We start from the raw sequence: 16,321 nt of genomic DNA on the forward strand, positions 1-16,321 counted from the left end.
GAATGTGGAAAAGTGAATGTTTTTGAAAGGCGGCCGGGAAGAAGGACGAAAATATTTGAAAATAACTTTGAAATAATTTTTTTCCCCTGATTTTGAAGACTCATGATCTACATTAGAAACAGTAACTTAAGACATTTTCAGAAAGAAAAGTAAATGAATTGGCGAATTTTACTAAGTTCCAGCTTTTATTCGCTTTCGCTAGGAAAGAGCTCACTTTAAAGAATAACGATAAAAATTTTTTGACTTTGAAATTTTGAGTGGAATAAAATACTTGCGCCCTTGAACAAGACACTTCATAAAATAAATACCTAATAAGTTTTTATAAGAGGAGAAGGGCTATTATATAACTTTTGCGTATTCCATATAAAGTTAAGGAAAGACTTTCGCCCCTCCCCCCTGCATTTTCTCCCAAATTTGTTTATTTTATTTACCCCCACCCAAATCTCCTGTTTTCGGATACGGAGGTTCCGGAAAATTGCCAAAAATCGGCATTGTTAAATTTTACCCCCTTCACCATCAATTTTGACTTTTTCCCCAACACTAACCCTAACCCTTAACCCTAAAACCCTAACTCTAACCCTAACCCTAAAACCCTAACCGTAACTACAGAAATGTTTTGAAATCTTTGTCCGAGTCATTATGTCCGTATTTTTCTGCATATTTAGGAAAAAAAAAATATTCTTAAAAAAATTTTTGGATTTTTTTTCACAATCATAATCTCCATATTTTTCCGCATATTTCGGGAAAAAAAATTTCTGAAAAAAGTAAAAAACAAAAAATCAAGGAAATGGATGATGTGGGGGGGCTAATTTGGAAATGCCGATTTTTGCCAATTTTTTTGCAGATTCGTATTCCCCGTAGCCGAAAAAAATAAATAATAAATAATAAATTTAAGGGTGGTCTTGGGGGGGTGGTGATGGTGGTGGGCAGAAGTTTTGCCAATTTGTTCACTGGCTGCTACAGTGAAACACTGTCAAGATGATTAGTACCTAGCTGTGGAATATATCACCAAATGAAAGGTCCACTATAAAAATATAATATAGCTGATAAGAGTAGTCTCGAAGCAGTGCAAGTCTTAATTTCGTTGCTGCATATTAAATAATAATATTTAACTGATTTTATTGTAAGAATTAAAACTAATTTATTTAGGGATCATTTATTTGCAAACAAAAGAGAATGTAAACAACACCTATCCCGCAGCAAGATTTTTAAAGTCCTTGATACTCGTGTGTATATTTACGCGTGGTATTGACACTGCTCTTACTTTATCTTAGAGAAGTCGGTGAATGCCAGAGATCCTCGCAGATAACTTACGATTAAAAACGTGTATAATTTTCATTATCTTTAACGATGGTTTTAAACGTGAAGTCTGTTTTAATCACTGGTAGTAGTCGCGGAATAGGTCTTGAATTCGTGAAGCAACTTTTAAGGTTACCCACGCCTCCTCGCTATGTATTTGCAACTTGTCGTAATCCAGAAAAGGCCGAGGTAAATAAACCTGTTTGTTTTTTTTTCTTTTCGAAAATAATAACTTATTCGGTACGTTTTCGTACATGTGCATTTTACATGTCTAACGATAATATATTGCTCTCTACATTATCAAATAAATATGCAATGTAAATAAAACTGATATCATATATCATTAGGTACTATACGATACTAGTACCATATCATTATTTCTCCTAGATAGCAGTTTTTCCCAAGAAATTGTATTTGCACCAGCGAAACCAGTTTGTTTATATCAGTGTGTGTGTTAGGTACGCTCGTGTGTTCACGCGACACTTTGGAAATGTCCTCTACTGTTATCACAGTTAGATCCGAGTCTTGTACGTTAATTTAGGTAACGGTATCTGGGATTCCGTTCGATGGATTGTATGTAATGCCAAGAGCAATTTAACTTTTTCTTGATGAAATTTTCTTTTTTCTTTTTAAATTTCATCAACATAACCATTATTAACACATTCGAAATGTGCTTCGGAAAAATTTCATTAAAAAAAGTGTTGTTAAGGAGAAAACAATTTCGAGGAAGGAAGGCACCAAATTGTAGTTATTATGACTGTAACAAGTTTAACTGGTCGAAGCACCGAAAAACTGTGTGTGTGTATATATATATATATATATATATATATATATATATATATACGTGTGTGCGTATTTATTTCAGAATTTTTCGATTTGGCACACCAGATCCAATTTTTAGGAAGATTTCTTTCATACATGTATACAGATAGTCTTTTCGGTGGAATATGAACTCAGAACGTAAAGACAGACGAAATACCCATTTCTTTACTACCCACAAGGGGCTAAACATAGAAGGGACAAACGGATTAAGTCGATTACATCGACCCCAGTGCGTAACTGGTTCTTAATTTATCGACCGAAAGGATGAAATGCAATGTCGACCTCGGCGAAATTTGAACTCAGAACGTAACAGCAGACGAAATACGGCTTCTCATTTCGCCCGGCGTGCTAACGTTTCTGTCAGCTCGCTGCCTTGCGTGTATACAGTATTCGCATAACACAGTGATAGCCGTGTCATTCTTAAGAAGTTCGCTTCGTAAATTCAAGACTCAGGCTGTATCCGATTACGCAACACCTGTGGCAAGTGTCCTATCTATAGCCACGGTTCGACCTCCCTAAGACTTAAGATCAAATGTTTATTTACCTAAACTGTAGAAGTCCATTAATGAATCAACTCTGGGTAATGTCCTATTTTAACGTTGTAAATTATTTGCACCAATAAAATTACAAGATATCATTTAAAATATATACAAAATATAGGTTACATATAAAAAAAATTGGTGGAGGTAAAGAATACCCACACCATCCGTTTTCGGCGGAACCCTAACCTTAAACACCGTATCCTTTACCTTCGCCTGAAAAAAAATTAACTAAATTAGCAGTGTAATAAAAAAAGTTATTAACTTTTAAATTTTTATGTAGAGAATGGTACACAAGTTTTAAACAAATTAAAAATAATATTTTAATTATCCCACGATTATATGATATATTTCAAAGATTATATTTAAAAATTGTTAGCAAAAGTAGTTACAACGGATATTGTTCCTTAACCCTTACAATATAGTTTTCAAATATATTGTCATGATTATTTTGCCAAATACTGACACAAATAATTTTCAACGTTAAAATAGGAAATTGTTTCGACTCAGTTCTTTGGTAATACACTTAATTCAGTTGGTATCACATTCCGACCTTTGGTCCACGAATGTGGTATTGTGTGTCTGGTTTTTTGTACTACCATTACAGTAGCCTCCACTCTTCGAACCAGGCTTGTCTCTATCACCTCTACTCCGGCATTCCTAGTTCACTTCTCATCCTCAGGTCAGGCTTCAACCCCTCTGCCTAGTACTTCTTTCCCAAAATATCAGCAGCTTTTGAATTTTCTCCTTACGCTTTTTTTTTTTTTTTTTTTTTTTTCCGCCTGCAGCTGTCGCCATGCAACCGTTTTAGAACAACGTTAACAGTAGTGGATCTTTTGAATGCCTGTGATTGTGAGGCACACTGCCATTCTCCTAGACCAGACCAGAACGAAAAAATATATTCACAGCTACGGTATCATTGATTGCAGTTCTGCTTGAACGGAGCTAAACAATAAGCTAAATGTATTGGCGAGTACTTGACACTAGCGATGTAGATTCTACTCAATATTTTGTATAAGTTAGCAGATGGCTGTGCCTATAACTATTGCTTACTTCCTACTCCTTAGATCGATGAGACTTGCATTCAGTTTTAACATTTGCATATCCAAAGGAAAAATAAAGGTTGTTGTTGGTGGTGGGATGCCCCAGAGAGTTGTAGCTCCTGTAAGAACTGCTTGAGTTATAGTTCTAGTAAGGAGCCCTGCACAGTATTCTGCAGGTAAGTCTTTGGAAGGTTCTTTAGAGGATTAGATGTAGTGAGAATTCATCTACGAAGCAATTGCCCCAGCTCCCCTTCAGGGTTGGCGAAAGCGATGTGGTGGACAACGAAAAACCTGGCTGAGGACAGTCAAGACTGATCTGGAACCCAACCTAGGCACCCATATCTACAGCGTTCGCCGCTGGAATAAGGATTGGTTGGAGATCACGTCATTAGCCTCAAATCGCCAGGTCTGGTCGGCGTTTGTGAGAGATGCAGCATTGAGGATGAATGAAGCCAGCTCAACCCACCCTGAGTGAATGCTGTCTAAAAACAAGAAGAAAGGGGCAGTTTAGGGGTTAGCAGCTGAAGAAAGGAATTTGCTGGGAGTTGCATCTGTGTGAGAGATCATGATTGCACAGATTTCATACTGTGTATTGTATGGTAGTGTTGTGGGGAATCAATCAACATCCAAGATTGCTTAAGTTGTATTTCAAACATGCGAAAGGCACATTTTAATATTGGTAGTAAGTTAGCTGAATCGTTAGAGCATTGAGAAAAATGCTTTATAGTATTTGTTCTGGCTCTTTATATTCTGAGTTCAAATCCTGCCTAGGTCATTTTGCTTTCCATCTTTTCAAGGTTGATAAAATAAAGTACCAGTCATGTACTGGGATTGATGTTTGGATCTTCCCTCCCCTCAAAACAAGTTGGCCTTGTGCCTAAATTGGAAGTGATTATTATTATGATAATAAGTGCGGTGAGTTGGCAGAATTGTTAGCCACTGGTCGAAATGCTTAGTGGTATTTTGTCTGTCTTTAAGGTGGTAAGCTGGCACAAATGTTAGCATGCCGGGCGAAATTCTTTCCGGTATTTCGTCTGCCACTACATTCTGAGTTCAAATTCCGCCGAGGTCAACTTTGCCTTTCATCCTTTCGGGGTCGATAAATTAAATACCAGTTATGCACTGAGGTCGATATAATCAACTTAATCCGTTTGTCTGTTGTTTTTTTTTTGTCCCCTCTGTGTGTAGCCCCTTGTGGGCAGTAAAGAAATAGGTATTTTGTCTGCCTTTACATTCTGAGTTCAAATTCTGCCATGGTCTACTATACCTTTCATCTTTTTGGGGTTGATGAAATAAGTATCAATTGAACACTGGGGTTGATGTGATCAACTTACCCAATTCCCACAAATTTCAGGCCTTGTGCCTATAGTAGAAAGGATTATTATTAAAGAGCAGTGGATTGGCTGAATCCTTAGTGTACTGGACAAATTACCTTGCAGTATTTTTTACAGATCTTTACATTCTGAGTTCAAATCCTACCAAAGTTGACTTTACTTTTCATCTTTTTAGAGTCAGTAAAGGAATTGTAAATTGCAAATAAAATTTGTATGAGCAAACTACAGGATTGATATAAAAAAAACAAAAACTTGTTTTTATTGTATGAAATGGATTTTTCTTGGACCATAGTTTCTTTTGTGTTCACTATCATTCAAAGGTTAGGTTAACCTGCAGTTATTGTAGAAGTTACACTTGGAACCATGAGATTTTGAGATGAACTTCTTCAATTACACAGCCATGCATGTCTATTAATATCTGTAAGTGTAGAAGCATGAAACAAAGAATTTTCTAAATTTCTACCACCACCCTAGTCTGTTATGTTAATTAATTGTTAATGATATATATTATCAGCAATAGTAATGCTGTTATTTTGTTTTCCATTTTCAGGATTTGCAGTCATTAAAAAAGGATAATTCAAACCTACGTATTGTTCCTTTAGGTAAGATTTCATTTTTTACCTTTCCTTACTATTAATTCCATCAAAATTGCAATTTATCTTTTGTTGATAAGATATCACATTGCTAATGAAAATATCAAGGTTTGTATACTCTGCTGTATTGAATTGTTATTAACCCAATCTACCTAATTATAAAAAAAACAATTACCCAAATCTGGTTCAAATTATACACTACTGTCTAAAAAAAAAAAGGAAAAAGAAAAATGATAATTTAGACCTAGGTGCACTATCTGAAAAGAAATAAAAGTTGGAATGTGGCTGGAAAACCTTTTGATGATAGGTCCCAGTCTGTTTTAATAGTATTATAGGCTCCCAAGCAAAGTAATGTATTAGGCCCTATAGATCTACTTATTGAAAGAAAGCTATAGTACATTAGGCTCCTAGAATCATGGGGTACCCATGCCTTAAGCTGGTACTGGATGGGTATGCTTGATCAGGGCAAAGTTTTTGCTTACAACAACACAATATAGAATACTTTTAATCCTTCATCATCTGGCATAAAGCTGACTCCTGCTCTAATGTAGCCCTCTTCAGTCAAAGAAGAATCCAGTGGGAAAATATAATAATAGATGCTTCTGAAAGGACCCTAGGGATGGGGTCCTCGTGAACTCTACCCTTACAATCTTGCTAAGGATACTGGGCAGTGAAAATGGATAGATGGATGAACATGTCATGATTGCATTAACCCTATCCTTTTAGTGAGTGAAGCCAGTTGACTATGCCTATACTTGTGCACTGCAATCAAAAACTACAGCCATGACCCATTCACTTTGTGGATATGTCTGTTTCCTGGAAATCTTCCCACAAAATAGGGTACAAGATAGTCTAATGTGTTAGAGATTGAAATATAAAGTTAACAAAAATAAGTTTAGCATGAAATTGCAATCAAATTACCCTCAAATGCCATCTTAAATGAAGAATATGTTGGAGAATTTAGGTCCTGTTATATGGAATATTGGTAATAACTTTCCAATCATATACTTGCTCAGTCAGAACTAACTTAGAGCGAAGCTGCAGCCTTAGTTACCCAATATCATTTTATGTTATTCCTCAAACTACTGGAAAAGCAACCAAATCTTTGTCAAATCACCATGCAAATTTTCATAAATAAGGGACTTAAAAATCACCCATTACACTCTTGGAGTGGTTGGTGTTAAGAAGGGCATCCAGCTGTAGAAACTATGCCAAATCAGATTGGAACCTGGTGTAGCCTTACAATTTAACCAGTCTCGGTCAAACCATCTAACCCATGCCAACATGGAAAAGAGACACTAAATGATATGATGATGGAAAGGAAACGTTAAGTAATACAGTCTTACATGCCTCATAAAAGACACAATGGTCACAGCTAGAATGTCTTTGATCATAGATATCTGCTTGCTCAGAATTGACACAGAACTAAGCAGTGCCCATATATCCAATTCCATCAGATAAAACTCTCTACTTAACAAGATGTGATTGAAAATCTTTGAAATAACTCTGTAAGACACTTTAAGAGATTGTCTCATTGAAATTTAGAAGAATCACTAGCAGTATCGCCCGGCGTTGCTCGGGAATTGGAATTTTTGAAAAGTAAAACTTTTGCATTATGTAGCTTGTTATTCTCTTTAAGTGAACATTTTTCTGGTTGCAATACACTGAAAAATGGCAACACAGCAGTCAAAAAATCATAAAAAATAGGGATTTTCATAGAAAAAAAGCACCTTTTGATGTAAATAATTTTTGGTGTTAACATGGTCCAATTTGAATTTTTTTCTTCTACGGAAGGAAGAGCAAGCCTTCTTCTATCATGCTCTCAATTTTGGTCAACTTGCGCTGTAGGGTCTCGGAGGAGATAGTGTTAGTTGAAGGCTACCAAACCTGCCATACACAGACAACTTCAGCTTTATATATATATAGAGATTACAGAAAATATTTTAATTAAAAATTTTTTTTTTTATTTCAGATATCTGTAATGAAGCTTCTATAATAAAAGCTAAAGAAGCAGTTGAAAATGAAGTAGAAGACAATGGGTTAAACTTATTGATTAACAATGCTGGTTTGAAATTGAGTGTTACTTTTGAAAAACTCAACTTTGATTCTATGATGGAAGCCTTCAAAACCAATGCTGTTGCTCCAAGTGTTTTGACTAGGGTAAGTTGATTTTTTGTTCCCTTCTTTTATCTTTTATTTGCTTCTGTCTTTAGACTGTGGCCATACTGCGGCACTGCCTTGAAGAATTTTTGGTCGAATGAGTCAACCCCAGTACTTATTTTTCTTTTGTTTTTTAAGCCTGGTACTTATTTTATTGATCTCTTTTGCCAAACCATTAAGTTACAGGGATGTAAACACACCAACTGGTGGTGCCATTAGCTCTCTGGGCAAAATGCTTAGTAGTGTTTCATTACATTCTGAGTTCAAATTCCACCAAGGTTGACTTTGCCTTTCATCCTTTTGAGGTCAGTAAAACAAGTACCAGTTGAGCACTGGAGTTGATATCTCTTTTACTCTCTTTTACTTATTTCAGTCATTTGATTGTGGCCATGCTGGAGCACCGCCTTTAGTCGAGCAGATCGACTCCAGGACTTATTCTTTGTAAGCCCAGTACTTATTCTATTGGTCTCTTTTGCCAAACCACTAAGTTATGGGGACGTAACCACACCAGCATTGGTTGTCAAGTGATGTTGGGGGGACAAACACAAACATATACATATATACGACGGGCTTCTTTCAGTTTCCGTCTACCAAATCCACTCACAAGGCATTGGTCGGCCCGGGGCTATAGCAAAAGACACTTGCCCAAGATGCCACGTAGTAGGACTGAACCCGGAACCATGTGGTTGGTAAGCAAGCTACTTACCACACAGCCACTCCTGCGCCTGATATAATCAACTTATACCAACACCTACCCCCACGCTTGCTGGCCTTGTGCCAAAATTTGAAACCAATATTTTTGAGGAGGGTATGAGCTGTTTTGGCGCAACCATTTTGATGCTGCCTATTTGGCATCACTGATTTGATGCTGACTTTATTTATCTTCAGACATTTTAAAGTTTTTCTTGTTTCTTTTTCCCTTTGCCTCTGTTTATCTATTTGCCTCAATGTACTCCATCTGATGCATGCAAGCTTGAACATTTAGATGTTAAATGATGATGATTATTTCGGTCTTATTTTCTATCAACAGCAAATATAATAGAGAGAACAATATCATTTGATGTTGTTTTCTCTGTTTCCTGATTTGTATTTTTTTTAATTTCTCAGTAAATAAAATGTACAAATTTTCCTTTGCTGAAATTTTTTTTTTATATCTTCAGATATTTTTCCCTTTACTGAAGGCAGCAGCTGCAAAGGAGAACCCTTCTACAAATTTGTCTTGTAATCGTGCTGCAGTTGTGAATATCAGTAGCATATTAGGATCTGTTACTGCTACTCGAGAAAAAGCATTTTTCTATGAATATTCTTCTTCAAAGGTAAGTGTTAAAATTTCTTGCATTTTTCAACTGTCATCTATTCTTCCTTCTATGAGAATACAAGAAGAAGCTGCATTTCTAATTTATGCCGGGATATAAAAACCATTCATCATCATCATCATCGTTTAGCGTCAGCTTTCCATGCTAGCATGGGCTGGACGATTTTAACTGAGGGCTGGCGAACCAGATGGCTGCACCAGGCTCCAATCTTGATTTGGCAGAGTTTCTACAGCTGGATGCCCTTCCTAACGCCAACCACTCTGAGAGTATAGTGGGTGCTTTTTACGTACCACCGGCACGGGGGCCAGTCAGGCGGTACTGGCAACGACCTCGCTCAAATCTTTTTACACATGCCACCAGCATAGGTGCCAGTAAGGCGATGTTGGTAACGATCACGCTCAAATGGTGCCCTTTTACGTGCCACCTGCATGGAAGCCAGTTGGCTGCTCTGGCGACGATCACGCTCAGATGGTGCTCTTGGCACAAAAATCAACAAAACTGAAGATCAAATAAATGACCCTAAATTTTAGTTCAGTCAAATCACATAAGAGATGAGTTGTTAAAGCGTCAAATAAAATGCCTTGTGGTATTTGTTCTGACATTTGGTACACTGAGTTCGGATCCCACCAAGATTAGCTTTGCCTTTCATCCTTTTGAGGGAAAATAAAAAAAAGTACCAATCTATGGAATTGGATTGATGGAACTGTAAGAATGTTGTAAGGGATGCCTCATATTTTTTCTTACTCCCTTGTCATGGCTTATTTAGGTGTAGACTTAATCTATGTTACCTAGTTTAATACCCATAACTGATACTTGGGTGACTTTAGTAGAATCCACTATGTTGCAAGCATTTGGGTCATTTCTCTGGTTTTACAGTACCTTTCTCCCTACTTCTCACCTGTCATTGAGTATTTGCTTGTTTAGCCCTTGCATCAATTCTGACTGAGCTTGTAGAGATGTTTGTCACACCTTATTTCTTATGTGCTTTGCATATATCCAAGTACATTACGCTTGAGCAAAAAAAACAGAATGTGAACCAAGGTCTTAGCAAAAACTAAAGTCTTAGTAAGTAGGAAGGCTGTCAAATCACAATCCCCTTCAAGATGGCCCTGCTTGATATGTAGAAAAGGAATGGGCAGAAACTCCATACGATGTACTCGGTATAAGCTATGGATACATAAAAGGTGCAGCAATATCAAAGGAAGGTTAACTGGGAAAATAGTTTTTGTGTGTGGCAGATGCACAGGGGCAATAAATACTGAAGATGTACAGAAAACAGATTCCATCACAAGCCAGAGGGAGAAACTAGAAGTAGTTAATTGCTTCTGCTATCTAGGCGACCAAGTCTGTAGTGGGGGTGGATGCTCTGAGAGTGTAGCAGCTAGAATAAGAATAGCCTGGGCAAAGTTCAGGGAGCTCCTACCTCTGCTGACAACTAAGGGCCTCTCACTCAGGATGAAAGGTAGACTGTATGATGCATGTGTGCAAACTGCCATGCTATGCGGCAGTGAAACATGGCCATGACTGCTGAGGCAATACATAGACTTGAAAGAAATGAAGCTAGTATGATCCGCTGGATGTGTAATGTCAGTGTGCATACAAAACAGAGTGTAAGCGCCATGAGAGAAAAGTTGGGCATAAGAAGCATCAGATGCGGTGTGCAAGAGACACAACTGTGCTGGTATGGTCATGTGTTACGTATGGATGAGGACAGCTATGTGAGGAAGTGCCACTCCCTAACTGTGGAAGAGGTAGACCCAGGAAAGCATGGGGTAAGGTTGTGAAGCACGACCCTCGAACATTGAGCATCACAGAGGCAATGACAGGAGGCCGAGACATTTGGAAATATGCTGTGCTTGAGAAGACTCAGCAACTAAAGTGAAATGGCAGCCACGCTTGTCTGGCCCAGTTAAGAGTACCCATGATGTGTCAGGCAATATGATATGCTTGGGAAGAGCTGTTGAGTCAAGTAAAACCAATATCGTAGCTGTGGCCAGTGCCCCCTGACAGGCTCCCGTGCTAGTGGCACATAAAAAGCACCATCCAAACATGGTCGATGCCAAGTCTGCCTAACTGGCTCCTGTGCCGGTGGCACTTAAAAAACACCATCTTAATGTGGTTGATGCCAGTACTCCCTGACTGACTCTTGTGCTGGTGGCACATAGAAAGCACCATCTGAATTTGGCTGATGTCAGTACCCTCTGACTGGCCCCCATGCTGGTGGCACGTAAAAAGCACTATCTGAATGTGATCAATGCCAGGCCCACCTGACTGGCTCCTCTGCCGGTGGCACGTAAAAAACACCCACTACACTCTCAGAGTGGTTGGCGTTAGGATGTGCATCCAGCTGTAGAAACATTGCCAGATCAGATTGGAGCTGCCGCTGGCTTTCCAGACCTTAGTCAAACCATCCACTCCATACCAGCATGGAAAACGGATGTTAAACAATGATGACAGCGGTGGTGGCGACGATGACAGATGAAACTCCTGTCTCCTTGAACACCATGAATAACTTTTTTGTGCAGATACTTTGTGATATGCTTATAGTGAAATCCTTTTAGGCTGAATTCCAAACAATAGCCTTTTGTAGATAAGGTGGTAGGATGTCTAACTCATTGACCATCATGCATTCTTCGTCATAACCACTTCCCACTTGATTTTCTACTCCACCTACAAAACTTTAACTATTCAAATTTAATATTAATCATATATATATTACGCCTATGTTCAGACTTTGGAATGCATAAAATGGCTAGGAGCATTATACTTCCTTTACAGTCTATTTAATAAAAATAAGCCAGTAAAGGAGCCTTTACAAAGCTGCTTGATCTGTTTGGAATAATATTTAAATCTCCCTCAAATTAGATTTACCATCTTGAACAGATAAGGATACATTACAGATAGCCAAAAGGATAGGATGGTCATAGCTGATCATAAGTCTACTCTGTCAGGGCTGACCTAGGGTTAAATGACGTCAACAGCCTTGTAAAAAATATAATGAAGTATCAAAAAAACTATGTTTAAAATAAACAAAAGAATAGACATTGTTTTCAAAACATCACTTTTATTTTTATTTGTTTCAGGCTGCTTTAAATATGATTACCAAGGATTTTGGAATCCACTTAAAACCTCACAATGTGCTTGCTGTGGCTCTTCACCCAGGATGGGTACAAACTGATATGGGAGGTAAAACTGCTGCTTTGACCCCAGAATCAAGTGTGAAACAATCACTGAATACTCTGTCAACATTAAATGAGAGCAATGCTGGTTTTCTTATTGACTACCAAGGATCTGTCATTCCTTAGTAAGGTTTGAATAGAACTGCACAGAATAGGAGTGGGCAATAATTTTCATTAACAGGTTAGATTTGCATGTTTGGAAAATCTAATCTTATGTAGCCAATTTTTATAAAATATTTTTGATTTTGGCAGGTATTATCAATTTCAACTTTTTTTATAATCATGTAATTGTTAAAAGTAACTCTGATTTATAAACTTTAGAGAATATTTTCCCACATTCTACACGGCATATATGTTGGACCAAATAGACACTATGTTAAAATGTTTTTGGGGTCCACATTATGTAAAATTGTAGCTATGGATTCAACCAATTTTTTGTATGTTTTTATAAAATTTTATAATTTTATCTCATTCTAATATGACATATAGATGAGTTCAATATGAATTAGAATTCTAATAAAATGTGTTACACACAACAGATGCAGAATTAGATTAAAATAGCCATTTGTTTATCTTTTACTTGTTTCAATCATTAGATTGTGGCCATGAAGAATTTTTAGTTGAATGTATCAACCCCAGTACTTACTGTTTATAAGCCTGGTACTTTTTCTATCAGTCTCTTTTGCCGAACCACTAAGTTACAGAGACATAAACACACCAGCACTGGTTGTCAAGCAGTGGTGGTCGGGACTGAAATATGAAACTATGTGATTTAGAAGCAAGCTTCTTACCATACAGCCATGCTAAAAAGCAAGTTTATTGCAGTATTCTCCAGGGGATAATATCTCTTACAAACGTGCTGTGTTTAAAAACACAAAATACACCAATATATTTTGTGTTTGTAAATACAGCACAAGCATAAGAGATATTGTTTCCAGATGAATACCATGACAAATTCCGTTTTACACAAGGTATTTACATTAAGTATAATGGCTATTCTAATAAAATGATATATTTTGGTGTTAGGAAGGGCATCCAGCTGTAGAAACTCTGCCAGATCAGATTGGAGCCTGGTGCAGCCTTCTGGCTTCCCAGACCCCAGTCAAACCGTCCAACCCATGCTAGCATGGAAAGCAGACGTTAAATGATGATGATGAACAAGAAAGGCAGAGAGAGAGAGAGAATTACAAATAATTACAAACTTCAGTATGACTGGATTGCTATTTGGATATTTAACGAGATAAGATCATCAAAATCAGGGATAAGATCAGAAGCAGCAAAGGTCAACACAACAAACAGATGCTTATCAGTCATCATACTTCTTAGCCTTGACTTGTTACACGATTGACAGTGTTTGCTCATAAATGTAAGCTGAACTTAAGAAAACAAGATATTTTTTTAGCAAACTCCTTTAGGTTTTAAAATATTTTTCATCACTAAGAGAAGCATAAAATTTCAAAATCAGAATTGACCTTAAAAAATCAAAAAGCTGCATATCAGTCTGAAGATCATTGTGATCAAATTGATACTTATCTGGAGCTTCACTGAAAACAAATGCAAAATAGAAATTATATTAAAAATAATTCACTTTTTATCATTTTGGAAAAATTGAATTTACTAGAAAATTTGGCACGAAGATTTATTAATTGGGAATTGTAATTGTTAAGCTTTTTATTGCAAGCTAAACTTTGATGTAAAGTTTTATTTTTTTTACTTGTTTCAGTCATTAGACTGTGGCCATGCTGGGGCACCACCTTGAAGAGATTTTAGTTGAATGAATTGACTCTACTACTTTTTTTTAAGCCTGATACTTATTCTATCAATCTCTCTGACCAAACTGCTAAGTTACGGGTACATAAACACACCAACACCGGTTGTCAAGCAGTGGTGGGGAACAAACACAGACTCAAAGACACACACCCACTGATATATATATATATTATATATTTATACATATACACAATAGGCTTCTTTCAGTTTCTCCCTACCAAATCCACTCATAAGGCTTTGGTCAGCCTGAGACTATTATAGAAGGCACTTGTCCAAGGTGCCACAGAGTGGGACTGAACTTGGAACCATGTAGTTGGGAAGCAAGCTTCTTACTACACAGTCACACCTGTATTAGAAAAACAATAGTTGTGTGTCCATAAATACCTTCATATCATATGCAAAGTGTCTTTTACTTTACAAGTTTTTATTAAGTCCATTCAAATACAGCAAATGTAAAATTTGATATCCAATTTTTATCATATAGCTGCAATAAGTCAGATGATTTTTATTTCATTTCTAAAAATAGTTTAATGTCATTTTTCAAATTCCGTCCAATGTTGTAAATTCATCTTCAACTTAACCTGTGTCATTTGTGTGGTGTAGAGCCGAAAACATCCATGTATTCTGCTTGCTGTTCTTGCAAAAAAATTCACAAACTGCCAGTAATTTAAAACTTGCTTTCTAATATGATTCACAATATATTTTACCATGTCTACATAAAGCTTTAAATTTTTTTCACATTGGGATTCTTGATGTTTAAATGTAATACTAGAGAATTATTTTATGTTCAGCACTCAATTCATTACCCTTATCTTGGATTCTTTACAATAGCCCTTTATATTTTCTGGTAAGTCTTGGGAGTGGGTGGGTGGCCTATCTGTTACATTTATCAGTTTTTACCATTTTAAGCCCAACTTTTTTACTTACTGTTCAACTCCTCCAAGAAAATCTCTTTTTATTGTGCCTTACTTTGTTTGTTTTGCTGCTATCTTTTCCATCTGTTCATAAAACGTTCATTATGCCACAAATGAAATTATTATGCTGTATCTCTGACATCATAACTCTCATCATGTTCCACTAAAATAAAAAAAAACAACAAAAATAAATTTTTGGATATTATTTTTTAACTGTGACTGAATGTTTCATGCAATATCTTCCTTCCATCTAACAGTAATATGGTGAGATGAGCTTAAATTCTTATACTGGTCTATCTTTTCTGGGTTCATGACAGCTGCAGAATCAGTCATGCAATTTGTAATAAATTCTTCTGGAAAAGATTTATTATGCCAGCCGGGCCTGTCCTGAACTTCAGTGTTCCAGGCTTTGGGATCGATTCCAGTCAGTTTTAGGCTTTGCTTCAGCTGGTTCTTGTATTGCTGGAGGGGACAGCCATGGAGTATTCCTCCAGTGGAAAGTTCACCATATAAAATTTGATGAGGCAGCCTGGTCTTTTTCATTCTTGCTACGTGGCCAACTCATCTCAGACAATGTTTCAGGATGATGGCCTCAATGCTGCTGCTTTTTGTTCTCTCCAAAATAGAGACATCGGTCACATTGTCATTCCATTTAATGTTCATAGTAGAGTGGAGCTTTTGTTGATGAAATCGCTCTAGTTAAAGAGTCCAGATTTCACAACCGTAGAGGAGAGTGGAGATCACAATCGCTTGATAGACACTCAGTTTTATTAGGTGGTGTACATCTCTATTCTTAAAGACCCTTTTCACGAGTCCACCAAACATGGTATTAACTGCTCAGTGTTCCCAAATAGGCCTGCCTAATTGCAGATGTAAAGACTGAGTCCCTGGGTTGTCACCAGGTCCCAAGAAGGCGAACATCTTGCATCTGCCACCAACATGCAGGTCTGGACTAAAAACTTCTAGTTTCACCAAACCTGCTCTCATCATTCTTACCCCATCACCATTGGGATTATATAGGGGGAAAAAATAAATAAAAAGGGAAAGAAAATGTTGGATCAAAAAGAAACTAGCCAATGGTGTGGGTTTGTGTAGGATGGAGATCTTGCCCAGGAGATCTCCATGCACTATGGCCCAAAATCCATCTGCCGTGGCACTATCTAAATTGAAATGCGAGGCCTAGAAGACAGGTTGCAATCGAATGCCGCTAGCTCCAATGTCATTAAAGTTGTGTCTTTCTAGCCAGTCCATCTGATATTGGCCCCTTCTGCTAAGATCAGTTGTTGAGGTTAGAGATGTAGCTTCCTCTGCTTGATTCACCATTGGGGTCTTTGTTTGGTGTGGTAAGGGAC

At 37.2% G+C, this 16,321-nt stretch overlaps 1 protein-coding gene across 1 annotated transcript; it reads left to right on the forward strand.

Annotated features, from left to right (window-relative positions):
* Window positions 1–1,110: 1,110 nt before the first annotated feature.
* LOC115215063 (C-factor-like) lies at window positions 1,111–15,992 on the forward strand. The gene is made up of 6 exons (XM_029784214.2): window positions 1,111–1,488; window positions 5,588–5,639; window positions 7,603–7,790; window positions 8,951–9,106; window positions 12,190–13,256; window positions 14,459–15,992. The coding sequence occupies exons 1-5, from the start codon at window positions 1,351–1,353 to the stop codon at window positions 12,409–12,411; spliced, it is 756 nt and encodes a 251-aa protein (XP_029640074.1). The 5' UTR covers window positions 1,111–1,350; the 3' UTR covers window positions 12,412–13,256; window positions 14,459–15,992.
* Window positions 15,993–16,321: the final 329 nt, after the last annotated feature.

This window comes from Octopus sinensis, linkage group LG1 (assembly GCF_006345805.1).
Source record: "Octopus sinensis linkage group LG1, ASM634580v1, whole genome shotgun sequence".
NCBI lineage: Eukaryota > Metazoa > Mollusca > Cephalopoda > Octopoda > Octopodidae > Octopus > Octopus sinensis.

Bases quoted from the DNA above. Each gene is read 5' to 3' on its own strand.
- LOC115215063 (XM_029784214.2), top strand. From the start codon at position 1,351: ATGGTTTTAAACGTGAAGTCTGTTTTAATCACTGGTAGTAGTCGCGGA. The intron at 1,489-5,587 runs GTAAATAAACCT...TTCCATTTTCAG, and splicing joins GTAATCCAGAAAAGGCCGAG to GATTTGCAGTCATTAAAAAA. The intron at 5,640-7,602 runs GTAAGATTTCAT...TTTTTATTTCAG, and splicing joins CCTACGTATTGTTCCTTTAG to ATATCTGTAATGAAGCTTCT.